The sequence below is a fragment of the Manis pentadactyla genome, chromosome 10, assembly GCF_030020395.1.
Source record: "Manis pentadactyla isolate mManPen7 chromosome 10, mManPen7.hap1, whole genome shotgun sequence".
NCBI lineage: Eukaryota > Metazoa > Chordata > Mammalia > Pholidota > Manidae > Manis > Manis pentadactyla.
Genome location: NC_080028.1, coordinates 81,995,588 through 82,017,690, shown reverse-complemented (window position 1 = coordinate 82,017,690; position 22,103 = coordinate 81,995,588). Strand labels below are relative to the sequence as shown.

At 47.4% G+C, this 22,103-nt stretch overlaps 1 protein-coding gene across 9 annotated transcripts in view; it reads right to left on the bottom strand.

Moving 5' to 3' along the window:
- Nucleotides 1–22,103, bottom strand: part of KATNIP (katanin interacting protein) — a 196,361-nt gene that overhangs the window by 42,893 nt on the left and 131,365 nt on the right. For 6 of the 9 annotated variants that reach the window (XR_008992153.1, XM_057487074.1, XM_057487067.1 and 3 more), the window contains 4 exons: nt 20,649–20,767; nt 19,007–19,109; nt 15,125–15,361; nt 5,222–5,359 (listed from right to left, as the gene is read on the bottom strand). Coding sequence is in view for 8 of the 9 variants with exons in the window: in XM_057487074.1 (XP_057343057.1) it covers nt 5,222–5,359; nt 15,125–15,361; nt 19,007–19,109; nt 20,649–20,767 (597 nt within the window). In the remaining variant the exon portion in view is untranslated. The remainder of the gene's footprint in view (nt 1–5,221; nt 5,360–15,124; nt 15,362–19,006; nt 19,110–20,648; nt 20,768–22,103) is intronic. The other 3 variants (XM_057487068.1, XM_036916875.2, XM_057487073.1) reach the window with 3 other exon arrangements.

The window sequence follows — 22,103 nt, the reverse complement described above, 5'->3', positions numbered from 1 at the left end:
AGTGCCTGTGGTGATGAGTCTTGCACTGGTGCAGCAGGTGGAAGTGGGAAAGGAGAAGCCGGCTGTGGAAGGAGACAAGTTTGGCAATGGAAATGGTAGGACTTGGAGATAACCAGCAGTGAGGGGCACGAGAAGGAGAGGGGCCAAAGGTGGGAGGCAGGGCTGCGGTGGACAGCAAAACCAAGTCAGCCGGGCCTGGGCTCGGGTATGCCGGGTTGGAGTGTCAGTGTACTGTTGGGCAGAAATGCCAAAGGAAAGTACCTGGTGGCCAGGAGAGAAGCTTGGTTTAGAAGTTAAGACTTGGGGATGGTTTAGATTTGGGAGCTGATAAGTAAATTCAACAACATGTGACTTCTGTTTTCTCAGAGAAAAAGAAAAAGGACTGGATTTGGGTACCATTTTCTATTTTCCCTGGTGTTTTCCCCTTCTTTTGGAGACAGCACCTCAACTTTCCATTGGAAATCCACCCTCTCTCCACCTCACTTCATATGGATAATGCGGGGCCCACCCCAGGTTGCAACCCAGCCCTGGCTAGAGTTTGCATGGGACACTCTCCTTTTTGCAAGGACTGCTGAAATAGCGAGCCTGAGTTCATCAGGGACCACCACTTGGGACCCGAAGATGAAGCAAGCCCACCCAGAGAAGAGCATATACTATGCTGTATATTTGAAAGTTGCTAAGAGAACAGATCTTAAAAGTTCTCATCACAAGAAAAAACTTTTTTTTAACTATGCTGATGGGTATTTACTACACTTGTATTTATAGGAAACATTTTACAATATACACATATCAGATCATTATGTTGTACATCTGAAATGAATACACTGTTATATGTCAATTATATCTCAATTAAAAATAAAATAAACCACAGTTTCTTAGTTGCACTAGCCACATTTCAAGCTCTCAACAGCCACCTGTGGCTAGTGACTACTTACTGGACAGGGCAGAGAGAGCACATTAGTATCACTACAGAAAGTTCTACTGGGCAGTGCTGGCCTAGGCATGTCACAGAAATATACCACTGGGGAAATCTAACATTCATTCATAATGAGCACCATTTCTGTGTATAAATATACCCCTGGGTGCCTGTCCTACCTCCCTCACTGCTATGACCAGACTGGAGGTGGCATCTGAACAGTGATGTTATGGTTGATGGGGGTGACAATGTGCTGTTTCTACTGAAAGGTGGGACCACGTAACAGGTAACTAATATGCTTGTTGTGAAGGAAAACAGATGGCCTGTGGGGAGCTGCTAGAAGCCCACCTTTTGGATGGGTTTTACATACTATAGAAGGGAGACTGTTGGTTCCTTCCTCCCAACAGATGTCACTCTGCAGGGGAAATGGCGCTGAAAAAAAAACAGAGAAAAACAGACTTCATGTTCCCTCCCCAGCTCTGTCCCTTACAACTCACTATCTGAAGAACATCAAAAAATGTGACAAATGTGTTACCATATCCTCCTCCTGAGCCCAAGGCAGACATCACTAATCAACCACACCCTCTCCTTGATGAACCAGAAGGAAGGTTCCAGATTCTTCTCAAGATAGCATTCCAGGCAGCCATTTCCAAGCAGAGCTGGCAAAAGAGATAGTCTCTCTGCCCCGTGGGATTTCCAAGGTGGGGACTGAGAACACCCACCTTGCAAGATTGTCAGGGGTTAAAAGAGATGATTCATTTGTTCAGTTATTTGCTCATGCATCAAATATTTATTGAGTGCCTCCTGGGTGCCTCACACCTGCCTGATGCACACAACACTGGATAAATGGCAGTTGTGACAAGGACAGACAGACGTGTGCTGCCTTACATGGGTCTGCATGGATGGATTCCAGTTTCTGCGCCCTTACCTTCCCCTGAAGTGCCCTGCTCTGGGCCAGCTCACAGTCATAGCATCACCTAATGAGGGGGAAAGGAGTCCATAAAGTGAGCCTTAGGATTTAACAGGCAGCATATTTTCCAATGAAAGAGACTCTCTGTTTTCTAGCACCTTCCTTTCCTCTGTTCTAAATAAGTCTTCGTTGGGTTAGCTACTCACATTTAACTTTTCTTCCTTGGATGCCCATACACAAAACACTGTATTAACAAGCTGTGTCTACCAAGCTGAGCTATATTTCCTATAAACTCTCATTTTATCTCCTCTAAAACACACAGTAATAGCATTCTCTGGAGAATATTAAATCAAACCAACCTGCAGCTGCATTTGTTTGTGCTTTCTGCCCCTGGTAAATTCTGGCAACAGATGGGTGTGCATTACATAAGCAGTGGCCCTGCCAGGGACTGCAGTCCTCCACACTCCGCTCTGTGTGCTGGAAATTCCTCAGGTCTCTAATCCTGGCAGCCAGCGGACTGGTTCCCCAAGGCACCCGCCACGACACCCTGACGTCCTGCCCCTTGTTTACTCTCAGGGCACAGGGGAGGCTGAGGGATGGTGAAGAAAGGCAGGCCTCAGCCAAAAGGATGAAGATTATCTTCTCAGTAATCCAGCACAGAAAATCCACTTTTCTTGGCCTGAGATCTATATTCAATAACAGGGCCAAGCTACAGGGCATGGGCTTGAGCACCCAGCACTGTTCCACACCCATTCCGGGAGACGCTGATGACCACCTGCCAGGAAGTGCCTAGTGGACTCAGGAAGGAGGACTTGGCCCAGATGCTGGGGGTGCCCAGCCCGGTGCACAAGGGCCCAGGGCCTGCCGCCCTGGGTAAGGGCAGGCTGACACACCCACAGAAACCTCTTCTCTTATCCCAATGCTTTGGACTTTCTTTCAAATTTCACCTTGTTTGCTTCTTTTAGCAACTTTCAAATACACAGTTCACTCTTTTAGCAACTTTCAAATACACAGTATAGTATATGCTCTTCTCTGTGTGGGCTTGCCTGTCATTTCTCTGAGGCAGTGTCACGCATGAACAGAGCCGACTGGGACTGTGTCTGTCATGTTAGCCTCCAGGTCCCCAGAGCCTAGCAGATGTTTATGTGGGAGCCAGACAGCTGGGTGGGTGGGTGGGAGAATAATCAGGAGGAAGTGCAGGAAGGGAGGACGGGCTAGAGGTGGTGGCAGGGGCTCTCCTGGACCTGACACCCAGCTCTGCCCTTAACCTGCAGCATGGCCTGCACATATGCCCTAAGCGCCCTTATCCTCAGTCTCCTCTGGGTCCAAAGGGTAAGATGCTACTTATGGGTTCTTTGAACTCAGTCATTCACTTGACAACCATGAATTTCTACACTGAGCAGAGCAGTGGTGGAGACGACTCAGGCCCTGCTCCCATGATGCCCACATGCTGTGGGGGAGGCAGGTGTCCGCCTGGGTACAGGGGGGATAGGACATGTTCACGAGGCTCAGAAATAGCACAAGGGCCAGGGGGTCCAGGCCAGCTCTCTGGAGGAAGCAATGCCTGGTTTTCCTGGAATTCAAGGCAGAGGTGGGCATTTGGAGTACAGTGAGATGGGAAGGGCTGGGGCTAAAGGTGCAGCTCCCATGGAGGGTGGTGGACAGCCACAGCAGCTTGCATTCAAGTGGGACATGAGAGGAGGCGGGTGCTGAGGGCACATGGGGATTATGGAGCTCTGATGTCACACTCAGGGCTATGACCTGGATGCCCTGGGTCAAGGGGGGGGTCTCTCCAGGTTTGAAGCTGCAGAGAATCATGATCAGACCTCCCAGTGGCTGCTAGAGACAGACGAGAGGCCTGGGCCCAGAGACAGGGAGAGCAAGGAAGAGGCTGTACTGGTCCATGCCTCTGTTCAGCACATACAGTTTCCTCCAGCTGGGACACCCTTTCTCTTTTTCTGCCTCGGCTCAGTGCTGCTATCTCTTTCTACTACAGCTCAGGTGTGGCAGCCCTTCCAAGTGCCTTCCCTCACCTCTTCCAGCCTGAGGCAGGCTCCCTCCTCCATGCTTGCAGTCTGGGCAGGCCAACTCCAGCCCAAAGATGAGTTTGCTTTGAACTGTATGGTGCTTTCAAAAGAATTTAAATTAACTATTGACATGAACAAGCCTGACAGGCTCATATCAAATCCAGATTCCCAGCTCCCTAGGAATGTTCAGAAGATCTAGCAGCCCTGGTTCCTATGCAGCAACCATTAGCTAACGCTGAAAAGTGGCCTTCCCTTTATCCAGGGGTATGTGCTTGCCAGTCTGCCATACTTCCCACCATGCCCTAGTGTCCCTCTAACAAGACAGAGACTGAGGAGCAGTTCCCATTTGTCATCTCACTTGTACTCTTGCTTCCCTGATAGCCGATTCTCAGACAGAGCAAAGTACAACCATTGCTGTCCCCATGTCTGCGGGGCCCCTGTCCTCCTCACCCATTGAGTTCCCTGTTGAGTCCCAGCAGCTTGTTTGAAACATCGCTGCTCTGGGGTCACCTTTATAAGGCTTTCAGCACACAGCATTACATGTCTACATTTACTTGTCTGCCAGCTTTTAGACAAAGAGTACCTCCAGGGCATGGGCTGTGTCTTTTACATCGGAGTCCTCAGAATTGATTAGGAAGCCTGATGGCACCTAGTATGTGCTCAATAACCAATGCTGAAGGAAGGAGTAAATGCAAATGAATATATGAAAAAGCAGTCCAGTGGAGAATGAAAGGATGAGGGCCCGGGTGTAGGCTAGAAGTGGTGTGAGGGTAGAAGGTGGGGGGAAGGGATCTGAAACCAGAGCGGCAGAGGTGCAGAGAGGTTAAGAGCCTGGCTGTTCAGAGTAGGTCACCCACCAGGAGTACTGGCACACCTGGTAGCTGGTCAGACACTCAGTCTTGGGCCCTGCCGTAGACCTGCTGAGTTAGACCTATATTTTCGCTGGATCCCAGGTGAGTCATTGTGGATTAAAGTTTGAGAAGTACTGGCTGAGTGAATGGGCCTGGAGCCCAACTGCATAGGTTCAAATTCTCACTCTGACACTTGCTGGCTATGTGGCTTGGGGCATGTTACACAACCTCTCTGTGTGTCTGTTCCCTTATCCATTAAATTGAGCCTCAGTTTCATGTTTTTCCCTTTTGCCCAAAGGGTGGCCTGATTTCACTTCCCAAACCTCCCACTTGAGACTCTGCCCTGGTGGCTCTAACAGTGCAGTGTGGAATCCCCCAGCAAGTACTTGCTACATCTGGAAGGAAGGGCAGCAGGGCCCCCTTGTACCCATTCTGCAACTTCAGAAATCAGGCTCTTGGATAGTGCCAAGTGATTCCATCAGTCAGATGCCCAGCGAGGAATCAGCCTGTTACTCACCCCATCAGCTGCCCAGTAATTCCAAACCTTGATCTTGGCTAGACCAAAGTCATGCAGCTGTCTCGTGTTGCGGATCACAAAAAAGAGCTGGAGTGGTGGGTGGAAGGCGCACGTCCACAGGGAGAGGTCTTCCTTGCTCTGAAACACCAGCAGGAGAGCCAAGTCGTTAGCACATTTCTGCCTCTCCCCAAAGTAAATGGGCAGTGAGGGAAAACCAGGAGAGGGGAGGGATGAGGCAGGAAGCCAGGCCACCATTTGGGTCTAATCCAGGGTGGGGTCCCAGACCTTATCCAGGCTGGACTGCACTTTTGGCAGGTTCTGACCCTTGCCCCTGGTACCAAGTTGCCACATGGGCCCCTCTGCTCTGCCATGCAGACTGAATTTATATGCAGTGGGCTTAATTTCAATCATCTTAATCTGCTTTGGGGAGAGCACTGGGGATGGGGAGAGAGACTAGAAGGAGGGCCGCTGGAAGGAAAAGAGGCACCATTTGCACTACGTGATGAACATGGCTAACAAAGCCTTTGTTTTCCTTTTTAAAGCCCTGGGGAATTAAAAAAAATTTTAAATAGAAAAGAAAGAAACAGGCTCAGGCATTTGTTAAGTCAGAGCCATGGCACTGGGTTTTGGGATTCAGTCTGCTCCCTTTCAGGGTTTCCAAGCCGTAGGACCTCCCCGTGCAGTTTTAGCCTGCCTAAGAGGCTGACAAAGCTGCTCTCAAGGCCAGAGGGATGAGAGGAGGGAGGCGTGTGTCATTTGATTTTGCACCAATGCAACTGCACGTCATGGGTACTTTGTATGCTGATGGAAAAAGCCCGATTGGGGTACTTCTCTCAACTCCAGGGCCTCCTCTCTCATCTCTTCAGATACCTCTTGGACTCTGGACAAAACTCACAGCTTTTTCTCAAACACCTGCATGCCAGCTTGGCCTCTGGGCCTTTGCATAGGCTGGGCCTCTGCATGCAATGCTATTGCCCTTCTCACCCTGAGGGATGGAGCTCGAATAAATCTGCTGTCACCCAACTGTCACCCCTTCCCTGGACATCATCACTCTCTCCTTCAGGTGCCCACAGTCACCTGTGATGCCTGAGGTTAGCATTTACTCAGGGTCCCATGATTACCTGTTTTCATGTCCATAATACCTCCATCACTGAGCTGTGAGCTCTCAAAGGGAAGTGGCCAAGCCCAGTTCATTTCAGAGCCCTTAGCATTCAGCACAGTTCCTGGGCACACAGTTAAACACCCACCAAAAGTCTTTGTTGAATGAATAAATGAATGGATAAATGAAACTTACCTCCTAATATCTGTCCTCTCATTGAAACTTTATACAGAAGGGCTTGTAAACTGATCTGATCTGCAGAAATATTTTGTTTGGCTCATGAAGTGTCAAATTTGCTGCCAGCACTTAAAGATGGGGTAGCTCTGGGGGAGGAGCACTTCCCCTCCTCCCATAGAGCCACATTTCTGGCTTGTCTGTAGCCTGGTAAGATACAGCAACATGGGGCCCCCGTGCCAGGGTAGGTGCTCTCCTGTGCCCCAGTCCCCACCACTCCTTACTGTTTTACAACCACGTCACTTCCCTGGCTATGCCTCTGCCTGGCTCCTGCAGGCATTTTGCTTTAAGATCCCAGCTGCTAGCAAGTTTCATCTGCCCGTGCTACCACATCTCTGACACTGGCTGCACTTGTCCATTTTATCTAAAAGGAGCAGTGCCCTGTATTTGACAACGTCTCCACAGACTCCTGTCACCAGAACTGTGCCTGCTACTTGACAGAGCCAGGGAAGGAGGAGAGTGGCTGACTCTGGGGTTTTGCTGGCCCCTAGGAGAGGCCCAGGCTCCAGCTGCGGGAGAGAACAAAGATGGCTTGTTCCAGTGACAATGGTGCCTTTCAGAAGGGAGGAGGTGGCTTTTGTTAAGGGGGAGAGATGAGTTCAAGGGGTTCTCACTTGTTTTGGCAAGTTTCTCAAGCTCTGTAAGAACTTTCAGTGCTCTGGGCAGCTGTGAGGGGTCCAGATACCACATCTCAAAATCCAGTGGGTGACACTCATTACTTCCCCAAAATGGGGCTTAAAATGGGTCACTGTGGCTGCTTGACAAAGGAAGAGACTGAAGGCTGCCCCTTAACATGGGTGAGGAGACTGGACTTGATTTCCTCTCACATTCCTGCCAGCAAGAGGGATAACAGGAGAGCTAAGTGGGATCATCGTATTCAAAGTCAAAGAACATTAACCTGCAGGTAACTTGGGGCCTCATGAGCAACTGAGCCTTCCAATGTGTTCCTCACAGAGGCAGTGGCTCCAAGTGGAAGCCTGACAGGAAGGTGCTGGGGGCCGACCTGAAGCACGCTGGGTAAACCCCCAGGTGCCAGGCCAGCGGGAGAGCATCTGCGGTGCCTGCCCACCCTGCCCATCGCAGGTGGTAACAGAGATGGCAGCTTTGCTCTGCCAGTTTTTACCACGCTTGGGTCTCTCAAAGCCCTGGGAGGTGACTATTGCTGTAGTGCCTGTGTCCCTGGAGGAAGACCAGCACTCAGTAAGGGGGGTGGTTTGTCCAAGCGGTGGAGTGAGGACTGAAACCTAGGTTTTAAATTCATGAATTAATCTGTCTTAGTTTGGATTCTCCCAGAATCAGACCCTGAGGCAAAGATTCCAGTGTAAGGAGTTTATTTAGACAGCGAAGGAAACACCAGCTGGAGCATGGGGAAGTGAGGGAAGAAAAGGTACTCCATAGAGTCAGTTACCAAGCTAGCCCCTCCTGTGGACATCTACAGCTCAATGCCACCAGGGAACCCAGGAGCCAGTGTGAAATAGGCTTGACAGTGACCATCTGCAGGACAAGGGAGCTGGGGTATTTGCACCCTCGTTCCCATCAGTGTAGGTTGAGGGCTGCTCCAGGGCTCAATTTCCCCCCAGTTGGGGCCTGCTACCCAGGTGGCAAAGTAGGCCCTGGAGCCAAATAAAAAATCTTCCATTGGAGAATTATCAGTGCTGGCAGTGGGAAGGGCAGCCAGCATGCACCCATGTGAGAAGGGCAAGGGGCTGGGAGGCACTGGCTGTACCTGCTACCTACTTGCCCAAGTGTAGGGCAGGCACTGAGCTAGATGCAGAAGTGGGCGGGGGAGGCTGGTCTCAGGTCCTAGCAGGGCGGGCAAACAAGTAAAACTGCCAAGAGAAAAATAAATCCAATGAAGACAATGAGAGAGAATTATTAATGGCTAATGGAAGGACACTTTTAGAATGGATGGTCTGGGAAGGCCTCTCTCAGGAGGTAACTTTCTAACTCCTAACAGAGGTGCTTTTTTCTTCCAGCATTAATCCAATACATCTCCCCCAGCCCCCACTTCAGGGACCTGCAGGACTGCCCTCAACTTAATAAATTATCACAATCAAAAGGAAAAAACTACTAATATGCACAATGATTTGGGTGGATGTCAAGGGCATTATACTGAGTGAAAAAAGTCAGTTTCAGAAAGGTTACATACAGTGTGAGTCCATTTATATAGCAGTCCTGAAATGACAAAAAGTAGAGAACAGTTCAGTGGTTGCCAGTGTTAGGGTCCGTTGTGGTGAGGTGTGGCTGTAAAGGGTGCACAAGGGAATTCCTTCATGGTGATGGAACTGCTCTGTATCTTGATATGGAGATGGTTACATGAATCTACACATGCGACACAATTGCACTGATCTTACACACACACACAAATGTACAAAGGTACGAAGGTCTGCACGTTATACCAATGTCAATTTCCTGGTTTTGATAATGCACTATGGTTACATAGGATGTTACCACTGGGGGGAAGATGGCCAAGGGCACATAGAACCTCTATACTTTTTAAGAAGTTGAGATACAATTCACATATATAAAATCACCATTTAAAGTGTACAATTTGGTGGCTTTTTGTGTATTCACATTGTTGTGCAACCATCACCCCAAAATGGATCCCCATATCCTTTAGCAGTTACTCCCCATTCCTACCTTTCCCTAACCTTTGGCAACCACGAATCTACTTTCTGTCTCTACGGATTTGCCTATTCTGGATGTTTCATAATAAAGGGAATCATACAATATGTGGTCTTCTGTGTCTGGCTTCTTTCATTTAGCATGTTTTCACTGTTCATCCATCAGGACTTTGTTCTTTTTATGGCCATTATATGGATATACCTCATTTTCTCTATTCATTTATCAGTTGATCAACATTTGGGTTGTTTCCACCTTTTGGCTATTATGAATAATACTGCTATGAGCATTCATGTACAAATTTTTGTGTGAAGATGTTTTCAATTCTCTTGGGTATATACCTAGGAGTGGAATTGCTGGTCATGCGGGAACTTGACATTTCATTTTTTGAGTAACTGCCAAACGGTTTTCCACAATGGCTATACCATTTTACTTTTACATTCCCATCAGCAAGGTGTGAGGGTTCCAATTTTCCCATATACTCAACAATACTTATTTTCCGTTTCTTTTTTCTGAAAAATTATGACATCCTAGGGCATGAAGTGATGTATCTTTGGGGTTTCATTTGCACTTCCCTAATGACTAATGATGCTGAGCATCTTTTCATGTGTTTATTGGCCATTTATATACCTTCTCTGGAGAAATGGCTATTCAAAGTACTTTGGCCATATTTTCATCAAGTTGTCTTTTTGTTGTTGCGTTTAAGAGTTCTTTATATTTTCTGGATACTAGACCTTATCAGATATATGACTTGCGAGTATTTTCTCCCATTTTGTAGACTGTCTTTTCACTTTCTTGATAACGTCAGGCAAAATGAAGCAAAAATGTTTTTAATTTGATGCAGTCTGATTTATCTATTTTTTTATTTGGTTGCTTATGCTTTGGGTATCACATCTAAGACTCCACCGAAAAATTCCAGATTATGGAGACTTATACCAATGCTTTCTTCCCAGGGTTTTATAGCCTTAAAACTATAAAAGTATTAAGATCTTCATTCCATTGAGTTAGTTTTTGTATACGGTGTGAGATAGGAATCCAACTCTTTAATCTTTTGCATGGAAAACCAGTTGCCCCAATACCATTTGCTGAAAAACCTATTTTTTCCCATTGAATGGTACTGACATCCTTTTGCAAATAAGTTGACAATAAAATTTTCGGTCTATTTCTGGACTCTCAATTCTATCCCATTGACCTATATGTCTATCTCTATGCCAGTAATGATTACCGTAGCTCAGCAGTAAGTTTTAAAATTGGGAAGTGTGAGGCCTCCAACTTTGTTCTCCTTTTCCAACATTGTTTTGGCTATTCTGGGTCCCTTGAACCTCCATATACATTTTAGGATCAGCTTGTCAAGGTCCACAAAAAGGCCGTTGGATTTTTGATAGCACTGCCCTGACTCTGTGACAATTTTGGGAGCACTGCCATATTAACAGCGTGAAGCCTTTCCATCCATAAATGTGGATACCTTTTCATTTATTTAGGTCTTTAATTTCTGTCAACACTACTTTACACTTTTAATGTACAAGTCTTTCACTTCTTTGGTGAACTTTATTCTTACATATTTTATTCTTTTTGAGGCTATTATAAATAAAATTATTTTCTTAATTCCCTTTTCAAATTGTTCATTATAGTGCACATAAATACAACTTTTGGATATACAAAATATGGTTTCTGTATATTGATCTCTATCTGTCAACTTGCTAACTCAACCAGTCATTTTACACTGGAGGAGGAAGAGATGTGGCATGGGCTGTGTTTTCTCTATAAAAGATCATATCCTGGCACAATAATTTTACTTCTTCCTTTCTAACCTCTTATTTCATTTTCTTGCTTACTGCCTTGGGTAGGATCTCCAGTACAATGGTGAATAGAAGTGGTGAAAGAGGGGATCCTTGTCTTGTTCTTGATCTTAGGGAAAAGCTCTCAGTCTTTTACCATTAAGTATGATGTCAACTGTGGGTTTCAGTGATTGCTCTTTGTCCTTCTATTCTTGGTTTGTTGATTGTTTTTTTGTCATGAAAGGGTGCTGGATTTTGTCAAGTGCTTTTTCTGTGCCTATTAAGATGTCATGAGGTTATTTTCCCATTTATTCTACTAAAATGTTATAGTAAACTGGTTGAATTTTGCATGTTGAACAAACCTTGCAATCCAGGGATAAACTCCACTAGGTCTTAATGTACAAATCTTTTTATAAACTGCTGGATTTGATTTGTTAATGTTTTGTTGAGGATTTTCATATTTATATTCATAAGAAATATTGATGTATAGTTTTCTTGTGGAACCTTTGGTTTTTGCTGTTAGACTTCAAAGAATGAATTGAGAAGTGCCCTCTCCTCTTCTATCTTTTGGAAGAGTGTTAAGGATCGGTGTTATTTTAAATATTTAGTAGGATTCACCAATGAAGCAATCTGGTCCTGGAATTTCTTTGTGGGAAGTGTTTATGATTATCAATGCAAGCTCTCCTCTTACCCACTCCCCCTTTTTTTAAATGATTTCCTGTAAGTCTATAAGTATTTCCAAATAAAAAATTCAAAAAATGTTTTGTGCACTTGTAAGTGTTGGGGATATAGTGTAAATAGACAAGAATTGTGGATCCAAGGGAGAGACAGATAATAAACAAATGAACAAGGTCATTCCTTATAGTGAGAAGTGCTCCGGAGAAACTAGACAAGGCAACGCGACAGAGCCTGGGGCGGGGAGGGCACAGGGCTCTTCCAGGTCCGGAGTCAGGGGGACTCTAGCTGAGAAAGTGATATTCAGGCTGAAATCTCAGTGAGCAAAAAAGGAGGTGGCTGCCTGAAAAAAAAGGAGGAGGCATGTCCCAAGGGGTACCTGCAGCAGAGAGATGATGTGATGGGCTGGGAATGGAAGGAAGGACTGAGCTAGGAGGGGTTTAGTAGTGCCGGTGAGAGGGAACCGCTGACCAGACCAGGGAGGCAGCGGGGGAGAAACGGAGAGAAGGTGCTAGATCCAGGCCCCATGTGGAAGGTAAGATCAGCAGGACTTGCTGGTGTGTGGGAAGGCAGTGGAGAGCGGGCGGGGCGACCAAGGAAAACTCTTTAAGTAGTGGGCTTGGCAGCTGAGCAGAGAGCAGTGCCGTTTACTGAGCAAAGGAGTATTGGAGGAGGAAGAGATGTGGGCGTGGGCTGGGGAACCAAAACCTTCAAAACCTCTGAAGTCTGAGACGTCCAGTAGACATCCAAGAAAAAATATTAAGCAGGAAGTTGATCTGCAAGTCAGGAACTTAGAGAAGTAGGGCTTGGTGTATAAATTTGGAGTCATCTTGAAGCCACAGGCCTGGGGGAGGCTGGTGAGAGAGAGAGTGTGGACACAGAAGCGAGGGGGGTTGGCAGTGAGCCTGGGGCACTCACACAGCTTCTACTATGCCCCAATTCACCCCCAGTGAAGCAGCTTCTCTTGTGAACCCAGGTACCGCTTGCAGTTACCTCCTGCTCAGCTTTCAATCAAGCTCCACTACTCCACAGCAGTGTGGCCCAGGGCAAGTCACTTATCTTCCCTGAGACCTGGTTTTCTCGCTTATCAAACGTGGAGAGTAATCCCCCAGAGTTCATGTGAGAATTAAATGAGGGATGTCTGATGCCCTGGCTGGCACACTGTGGATCTTTGATAAACTCCAGTAAAACTGGCTGCTTCTGAGAGGCAGTGTGTTCTGGTAGCCCCAGGCCTGGCATGGAGGGCAACTCTCAGGGAGACCCCATACCAGGGCAGCAGGGGGAATCCAGCCTGCCCACAGATGGGCCCAGAGATCCAGCAGCCCAGGGGGGTGAGCTGCCTTATGTCCCAACCTCAGGGCCAAAAAACAAAAGAACTGCAAGCCCACCAAAGCCATGGGCCAAAGTCGCCACTGCCATCACGCAGTGACACGCATCAGCCTCTGCTAGACAGAGAAGGGAGAGTAATCATCAGATTTGGTCCCCATCAAATCCAATGATGCTTTTTATTGCCCTTGGGATGCTCTGTGCTGTGTAGCAGGCTTCCAAAATGCCACTGCTTTGTGCACAAGGGGGATGGTAGAGGAGCGGCAAGGGCTGGTCCAAGTCGCAGCAGCAGCACACATGGGCACCTACAGGCTCCAAGCAGGAAGCAGAGCATGGGATACAAGGCCAGAGAATCCTAGTGGCCATGACCCATGGGAGCTGCTTCTTTCACGAATGCAGAGCTGCTGATCTTTAAGAGGGCCCAGACACCAGCTGGTCCAACTCTGTGGACAGACAGTGCTTCTGCCTAGCACCTATCCTTTCTTTCAGTAATGAGCCTGAATTTCTTCAGGGAAAATTCCCTCGCTGCCCCATTGGGGCATCTTGGTGGAACTGGCACCAAGGTCCCAGCCCTCCTAGCTGGGCTGGTTCAGCAGCCTGCCTCTATGGGACTGTGTGCCTCCAGTACAGCAACAGGATGACCAACCGGACAACTAACACCACCCACCCACCCCCAAAAGAACCAAACCCTGGTGCTCATGCTGGGGTACACCTAGAACCCCAGCATGGGGCTGCCTTCTGGTCTGGATGACAGTGAGTACACCAGTTACTCCACAGATTTGCAATAAATTTCTTTTTAAAAACTTTTCTGAAGTGAGCCAGACTCAGTTTCTTTTGCTGGTAAAATAAACAGCATATGGATTATGCACACCCTTCATTCCCATGTTGCAGGGGGCAGACAAACTCTCAAAGAGGGCAGGTAAGTCGCCCAAGGCTGCAGGGTCAAGGCCAGAGCCTGGGTCTCAAGAACCTGGGATTTCAAAGCCCTTTCTTGTTCCCTCTTACATGGAAATAATACCTACTTCTTAGGAGTTTTAATATTGTCAATAGTAACAGTAAAAACAATAATAGATGATGTTTTGGAGCCCTTAGGAAAAGCTAGGCATGGTGGTAAGCTCTTCAAACGTAAACAACATTTGATTTTTACAGAATATATCAAGGGAAGTGCTGTTATTACCCCATTTTACAGATGAGAAAACTAAAGTGGAGGTTAGGGGAATTGCTGGTGGGCACAATGCTATAAGTGGTAAGCTTTGAACCCAGGCCTTTCTGCTTCTTAAGCCTGTGCACTCTTCAGTATAAATAAGATTACATGCATGATATGCTTAGAACTGTGCCTGGCACAAGACAAAAGCTGAACATGTGGTAGCTGTTTCCATTTTCAATACTTCAAAAAAAGTTAATAACTTGCTCTTTGGAATAGATAATACAAGGAAATTTAGAAGGTGCAAAAGAGCACCCAGTGGAAAGTCTTCCTGGTGTCCCCCGTCCCTTGGCCACCCAGTTCTGTGGCCCAGAGATTACCTCTGTCCAGTTTCTCAGGCCCCTCCTGGAGGTAACTGGGAGTGATGCTGGAGCACAGCAGAGTCCAGGTGACACTGCTGTGCAGTCTGTCACAGGTTAGCTCATGGTCTCTCGTGTCCAACTTGCAAGTGGCAAAAAAGAAAATGCCACTGCCTTTTTTTTTTTTACTGGTAGATATTAAAAGGAAGGGACACTCCACCTTTTGGGTGTGTACTCCCTGCCCCAGCGAAGCTGGACCCTGAGGGTCAGGCTGCAGGATGTGAACTTGGTCCTATCATCTTCCAGCTGTGTGACCTTGGACAAGTCCATACCCTTCTTCAAGCCTTAGTTTCTTCATCTACAAAATGAGGGCATTGACCTCAATGACCCTGTAGTCCCCTGTTTGGCAGTGACTGTGGTGAACTAGCTCCTCCTTGTCCCCTCTCCCAAGAAAATCTACAGAACAGGGATCTGGGAAAGACCTGGGGGGACTCTTTGGGGGCTTCTACCTGCACCTTTTCCCCAGGCTCCTCCCCACTTGTCCCAGGTGAATGGCTCTGGAGGGAGGATTGTATTACTCTCCCGGCCCCACACCCACCCTTATCATGGACTTGCAGTGCACAGAGAAAAGACATGAAAATATGAAAATACAAGACCAAGACTCACCCCAGAGCCACCTCCACTTACAGCTAAGTTCCTATTGACCAGGTGGCCCAGGTCCCCAGGTGTGTCCGTGTTCTGGATATCCACATCATGAGGCGACACATAAAGCTTTGTGTTGTTCAGGTCAAAGAACTCAACTTCCGTGAGACCCACCCATGAGGTGTTGCCCCAGTTGGATAGGATTTCCATGGTCACGTAGATGGCATCTCTGATTTCTTCTGCTTTCATTCTTGACTTGTCCTTAAGGATGAGGAAAATAGTGTCCAAGGATTGAAACATGACAAGGTGAATTCAGCTCTACCACTGGCTAATGCATTATTTTACCTCTTAGTGCCTCAGTTTCCCTATCTGTACAGAAAGGATGAGAAGAGCACCATTACATATGGTCATTATCCAGATTAAATGAGCTTGTGTTTATAAAGCAATTAAAGCACAGTCACTGTATTCTTGGCACTTGGTGTCTCCTGTGAAAACTTGTGAATGACAAATATGTTTAAAAAGCCACCAGATTCTGCCTGAATGTGCACTTTCCTGCCCTACTACCAAGTGTTCATGTCCTGTAAGAATGTTGCAACTTCTGCTGAATGGGAAGGCATTACGGGCTGAATTGGGTCCCCCCACAAATTCAGATGCAGAAGCCCTAACCTCAGAATGTGCCTATTTGGAGGGAAGGCCAGTACAGAGGTAACTGAGTTATACTGAGAGTGTGAGGGCAGGCCCTACCCAGTAAGAGGAAATCTGGACACCCAGAGGGACACCAGGGATGGGCACGGAGAAGAGGCCATGTGAGGACACAGTGAGGAAGCAGCCATGTGCAAGTCCAGGGGACAGAGACCAGACTGCAATACCTTCATCTTGGACTCCAGCCTCCAGAACTGTGAGCAAAGCAATCTATTGTTTAGGGCCCTGCCTGTGGTACTTTGCTATGGCAGCCTGATCAAACCCCTTCAGTAGGTAACAGCGGACCTCGGACAAGTCTCTTGAAACTCCTCAGCCTCGCTGGGGAACATGAGATGACACCTTCTGACAATCCTGTCGCGGAGCTTAAGCGAGATGCAAACAGGAGAGAAGACCTGGTCACAGTGCCGGCCTGGGTGTATACTCCCTAAATGTCCATGTCCTCCCTTCTCTCCTTCATTGATTTTAATGCCTGCCTCCTTCGCAGCCAGGCTGTCTGGTCTGACTGTCTGCGTGAATGCCATCAATAAAGGCCACACTGCAGGATGTCTTCCGGAGGCCCCTTTAGGCCTCGACTGCAGCGCTGGTCGTCATGGATCAGTCACTCATAAAATGGTGCATTCCCCATGTGCACATGCCCTCTGTTAATTAGCACTGGTAATCTGCAATGGTTCTGTGAGCAGGGAGCTGAGCAAATGAACAGCAACTGTTCCCTACCTGTTTTTTTAATTAATAGCCAGTGAGACGTGCTATCACTCTCAGCGGTGTCTGGACGAGCCTTGATTGCCATGTGATGGGAATGGAGATAGGGATGGGGACACAGAGAGAGGGAGGTCAGCTCATAGCTCCCAGAAGGAGCACGCACAGGGCCTGTTTTTATTAGCAGACCCTATAGCATCCTCCTGCTCTGTGGTGGGGCCATTCAGGGCCCTGGCCAAGCTCTCCACTGCCCTGGGCCTGAGTCCCAGGCTTACAGGATGGTGATAAACTTAAACTGGCCTGGCTCAAGTGGAGTGGTTGGGAGGTTAATGAGCTTGAGCTTGTGAGCAGCATCTGCTGCCAGGTGAGCAGCGTGGGAGGTGGGAAAAATCGGCACTGTTCACCTTGACTGTTGGCAGTAGGGAGGAGCACCAGATGGGAGGCGAGCTGCCTTCCCGAGGGCTGCTGGATCTCATACCACAGGCAAATTCCTGCAGCGCTGTTTCTAAAGGAAGCAGCTCAAGAGTCTATTAATTAAGGAGGTAACACAACTTGTCAGAGCTGCAACTCAATGGCTACTCCTGCCTCTCAACTACTAGATTTAGGATCCCTTGAGGAGGTGTGGGGCAAACACTGGTTGGGAAGCTCTTCGCCCCTGGCATTCACTCCCTGTCTCTCACCAAGGCCACCTGACTTTCCCCTAGGGCAGTCACCCTTATCTTTTCTCAGCCATGAAGTATAGGGAGGCGGCCCCTTTCCCACCCAAAGAGGAGCCTGGCTGGCCCAATGAGTTAGTGTGTGGGAGGGAGTGGCTCAGTGTCCAGCATGTGATCCAATCTCAGCTCTGTGTGTGGAAGAACTGCTCTTCTCTCCTTACTGGGGTCTGACAGTGAGAGGTGGGAGCCACTCTAGTTACTGAAGGTTCCCAGGGAGAGAGCAGAGTTGGACTGGGGTTCAAGGATGCAGCTGACACTGTGGAGACACAGTGAAAGCTGCTGGATCACGCCCTACCTAGTGCTGGTTTTGGTATTTATTACAAGAATCTGTCATTTTCTTCTCTCTGTTGTGTAAGTCAGTTTGCCCTGAGTTTTCTGTCTCCTATAATATAAGGAGACTGGATCAACCCAGGCTCTTTTTAATGTGGCTGGAGTTTCACCACAGTTAGAATCTTCACAGCTAAGAAAGCAACATTCCATGCAGGCGGAACAAAGTTTTGAGTTTTCCGGATTTTTCTAGACAGCAAACTTTGAGCTGATATTTACAGGTTCCTCCTTGCCTCATGCCAGGCATTGAGCTGCCCACCCATGAAGACCATCCCTGTTCCCTCCCCATGGTGGCCGGTAGCTGTGGATTAGTTACCCAGTTTGACAGCCACACACTCCTGGATCAGAGAGTTTAAGAGGCTTGTCTAAGGTCACATGACTCTAAGTAGTGGTACAGACTCATAGCCAGGACTCTAGTCCAGGCTGAAACAGGGCTCTTTCTGCTGTCACCTGAGTTTTACATGTGGCATTGGGAGGGCTTCATGTTAAGTTCTCATCAGCCCATCATAACATCTGTGATCACCATAGCAAACAATTATAAGGAAGGCTTGGGTAAAAGATGGGGTGAGATGGCTGTGCCTTTTGACACAAAAGAAAAAGGACTCCCCTGTAACCCTCCCACCCTGATGCCACCTCCTCCTCTTGTGCTTTTGTGTTTCAGCTCCATCCATATGCTCACACAACTGTTGCCATCATACTGGACCCAGTGAAGATTAATGTCACCTTTTGTGGTTTACTTTATATCTTTAACGTTTTCTATCTGCATCATCTCCATAGTGATAATTTCCATCCTTGTATGCAGTAGCACAATGCTGATATCATATTTTCCTGATTAACTCCATTATTATGAGACATTTATGTTATTTCTGGGTGCTTATTTCCCCTTATTTTTCCCTACTTCCTATAATTCTGCAACAGACACCTTTGTGCTCATAGCTTTCTATTTTTGCTGAGTGATTTCCTCAGGGTAAGGCAGTGGGACTGAGCTGGAAGACCTCAGTATTTCTATGGCTCTTCCTAAGCCTGGCCTTTCTGCTGTTAAAGAACGCTCCAGCCATTTACATTGCTGCTGGCAGAGTACAACAGACATTTTACTGCAACCTTGACAGTACTGAAGGTTATCATCCAAAATAATTTGTTAACTCAGATATCAAATGGGACATTAAGGTTGCTCAGAGAAATTTGCATTTCTTGATTACCAGCAACACTGGACATTTTTCTATGGGTTTATATACGCTATTTATATTTCCTCTGGTGTAGCCAGGCTTCTCTCTACTGCAATTTCTTGCTCCTTCATATGTGTGTCTATGTGGAGATGGAGACCTGGGCAAAAAGATGCTAAGTTTACTGCTGTCTGAGGAGTCCTCACCAAACAGAACTGATTGTACCGAAGGACCCTTCCTTCCTCAGCTTTGAGGTGAGACCCTGAATGCATTTGAAAATCTATGTAAGTTGAGGTTCTTACCTCTGGGTCCAGCACTTGCTCCTCAGTTGGTGAAACAACCCAGCGGAGATGGGCAGAGTCACATTCGATGGCCTGGAGGACTTTCAGAAGTTTCTGCTGTTGTCTGAAATATGATTTTGTTTTAGCAAACAGGTGATAACAAATGATACACAATAGAGAACATGCCCATCAAGGGTACCACACTTACGTATTTCAGAGAGAAGGAACAGTCTGAGAAGACAGTTACCCACCCTGCACGCAGGCAGGTTTTCTCCCTTTATAAATAACAGTACAATTAGTGATGAGAGAAGACCCAAGTAGAAGAAAATGCTTGGGGCAGGATGGCCAGCTAACCTCCTCAAGCTGAAAGAATACTTGTTAGAATCTAGAGCAGGGTCAGCAAAGCACAGCCTGTGGGTCAAATGTAGCCGGCAGCCTGCTTTTACATGGCCTACAAGCTCAGACTGGTTTTTATATTTTTAAAGCGTTGTTCAAACAAACAAACAAAAAAAAGTGAAGAGTTTAAAGTATTTGTCATCTGGCCCTTTACTGAAAAGGTTTGTCGATTACTGATCTGTTATTTATGAAGATGCCGGCATTTCAAACCCAGCAGAGTGTCACTGGAAAATGTACCCTACATGTGCTATTTAAGGCTGAACACCCCCCAGAGCCTCAAACACCAAGGATCTTCATGATGAAGAAAGAAACATTTCATGATGTGTGTGCTGCCTGTAAATAAAACTGTATCAGATGTAAAATATCTTCACTGCCCAGCCCTTTCATGCCCAGAGGAAACCTCAGGTTCTTATGCATGACCACAGTGGTGTGCAGCTTCCCATCTGGGGTCTGCAGACTCTTAGAGGAGGGGCTAGCAGTGCATTTAGCCTATTCAGAATTGTTTTAGAAATTATAAAAATGAAGCTCCCTCTGAGTGGACACAGTGTTCCACAGGGCCAGGACATTCTCCTTTGTGCTAAGAAAAAGCTTCCCCACCCCCTACCCCCACTACCCAGGCTGATGCAGCCCCAGCCAGGGCCTCTGCTTAGTGACCAGCATGCGGGCTGGATTTCAGCCCTTCCTGCCCCTCAGCCAGGCATGGGCACAATGCGCACAGCCCTGCATGGCGGCCCGGGGAGAGTGACTACATGCCAATGCATGAGTGAAACTGTAGGCTCCACCTAGGACATCTGTCTGAAGATCTAGTTTGCATGAAGAACAGAGAAAAGCCTTTATTTTGGTAATAAAAACTTAACAGTTCCAATAACTGATGCTACATTTAATGGAACAGAATAATGCATTTGAATGAACTTTCATCAGAGAAAAGGAGGTTCAAAGGACACTGCTTTGTGCCACTTTCATCCACCCCGAAGCCGGCTGGGACCAAGTTCACCAGTGTCTGCTGTGTGGGGTACATCAGTGGAAACCTTTGAATAGGTAGAAGTTTTACACAGGTTGGACCAAACTGAATGAGCAAAAATACATCTGCCTAAAAGAAATCAAGCCAATTTTCACTTCAGGGCTAGAAGGAGGGAGAGGGAGGGCACAGTCTAAGGGAGCAGTTTTAAGTGGTGTGGAACAACAAAGGGACCGCAAAGAGAAGCCCAGTTAGTAAGACCCTCATGGCTGCAGTGGCATGGGCTGCTTCTCTTTGCTTTGCAGTCACCTTGGTAAGTACCTGCTCCCCAAAAGGCCGATTCTGTCAATGGCTTCGCTGATGGCTCTGGCTCCCCCTGCTGCCCTGGACGGCTCCTGCTTGCTGGTCACCAGGGCGATGGGATGTAGCTGGGAATGGAAATGCTCATTAAACAGATGAAGAGGCCACACTCCTGGCCAAGACACAGCAGAGCCATGGTCAAAGGGACACATTTCCCAGGCCATCAGTCCCCCTGAGGGAAAAGGGACAGGAATGACAGGGACAGCATCTGCCTGGGGTTGATTAGATCTAGAATTGCCTCACAAGATCTTTGCAAAAAGACAAGGATCTCAATTTTTTATGCTCTAGGGGGTCCCAGGAAACATCTGCTTCGATGAGTTATTGAAAATTTCTCTCACCCAAACCTCTCCCCATCTCATCTGGACCCCTGTTCTGTTTGTACAAAGTACCAGGACCCCATAGAGAATTCTAGTAATGTTATTAGGCCTTTTCATTTTTAATCCTCCAAGCCTTTCACTTTCTTTCTCCTTTACCATCTAAACTAGAAATGTGCTCTTCTCTCTGTTTGCAGATGATTTTAGTCATTGAAGCTCTGTGGGTGAGGGCCAGGTCATCCAGGAATCCCAGACCAGGGGATGGGCACTGCTGCAGACCTGTTAGAACTATCAGCTGGAGATGATGGGGAAATAACCGAACAATTAGGAAGGATACAAAAAACCCTACTATGGTGCTCAGGAGCACTGTCTGCCCATCACTCTACCCCCGGGCATGCTCCAGCCCTCCTTTCCTTCCTCCCGCTCTCCCTGCACATCCCAATCAAGCCGGCTTGTTCTTACCTCAAAGCTTCACCCCTGTTCCTTCCACCGGGAACGCTGTTCCCTGTTGCTGGCTGGATCCTTAACAGACAGGACTCAGCTCAAATGGGACGTCCTCTAAGAGGCCTCCTTGGACCAGCCTGTTGGAGGTCGTCACCATCCCACACCTTGTCACTCTCTTGCCCACTAGCAGCTTTGATTGTCATCTCTTTCTGAAGCCACGTTGTTTATTTATGGCTTCATTTGCTTGCTGTCTGCAAGCTCCATGAGGCCAGTGCTGATCTGAGCTGACTGAACCTCCTCTTTATTCTGAGCACACTGCATAGACCTGTGCACTATCTCACAGAGACATTCCTGGGCATTTTATTAATTCAAGGCTGTATTTGCTGAAGCCATCTTTTGCCTAAATGGCCTAGGTAGATAAAGATATCATTTATTTACTCAGGATACTGAGATCTATTTTTGTGTTACCTTGTCATCAGGAAATAGAAACATAACAAGACATTGTAGTTTGCGGGCCTGAGTGAGCCTGGCTTCCACCTGTAGCCTTGGGCAGGTCACGCTGGGACTGCCCATCTGGGAGGGGGGCAGAATGACGCTGTGCTCAGGGAGTGCGGGAGGCCCTGCTGACACTGCGTGTGGAAAGCTC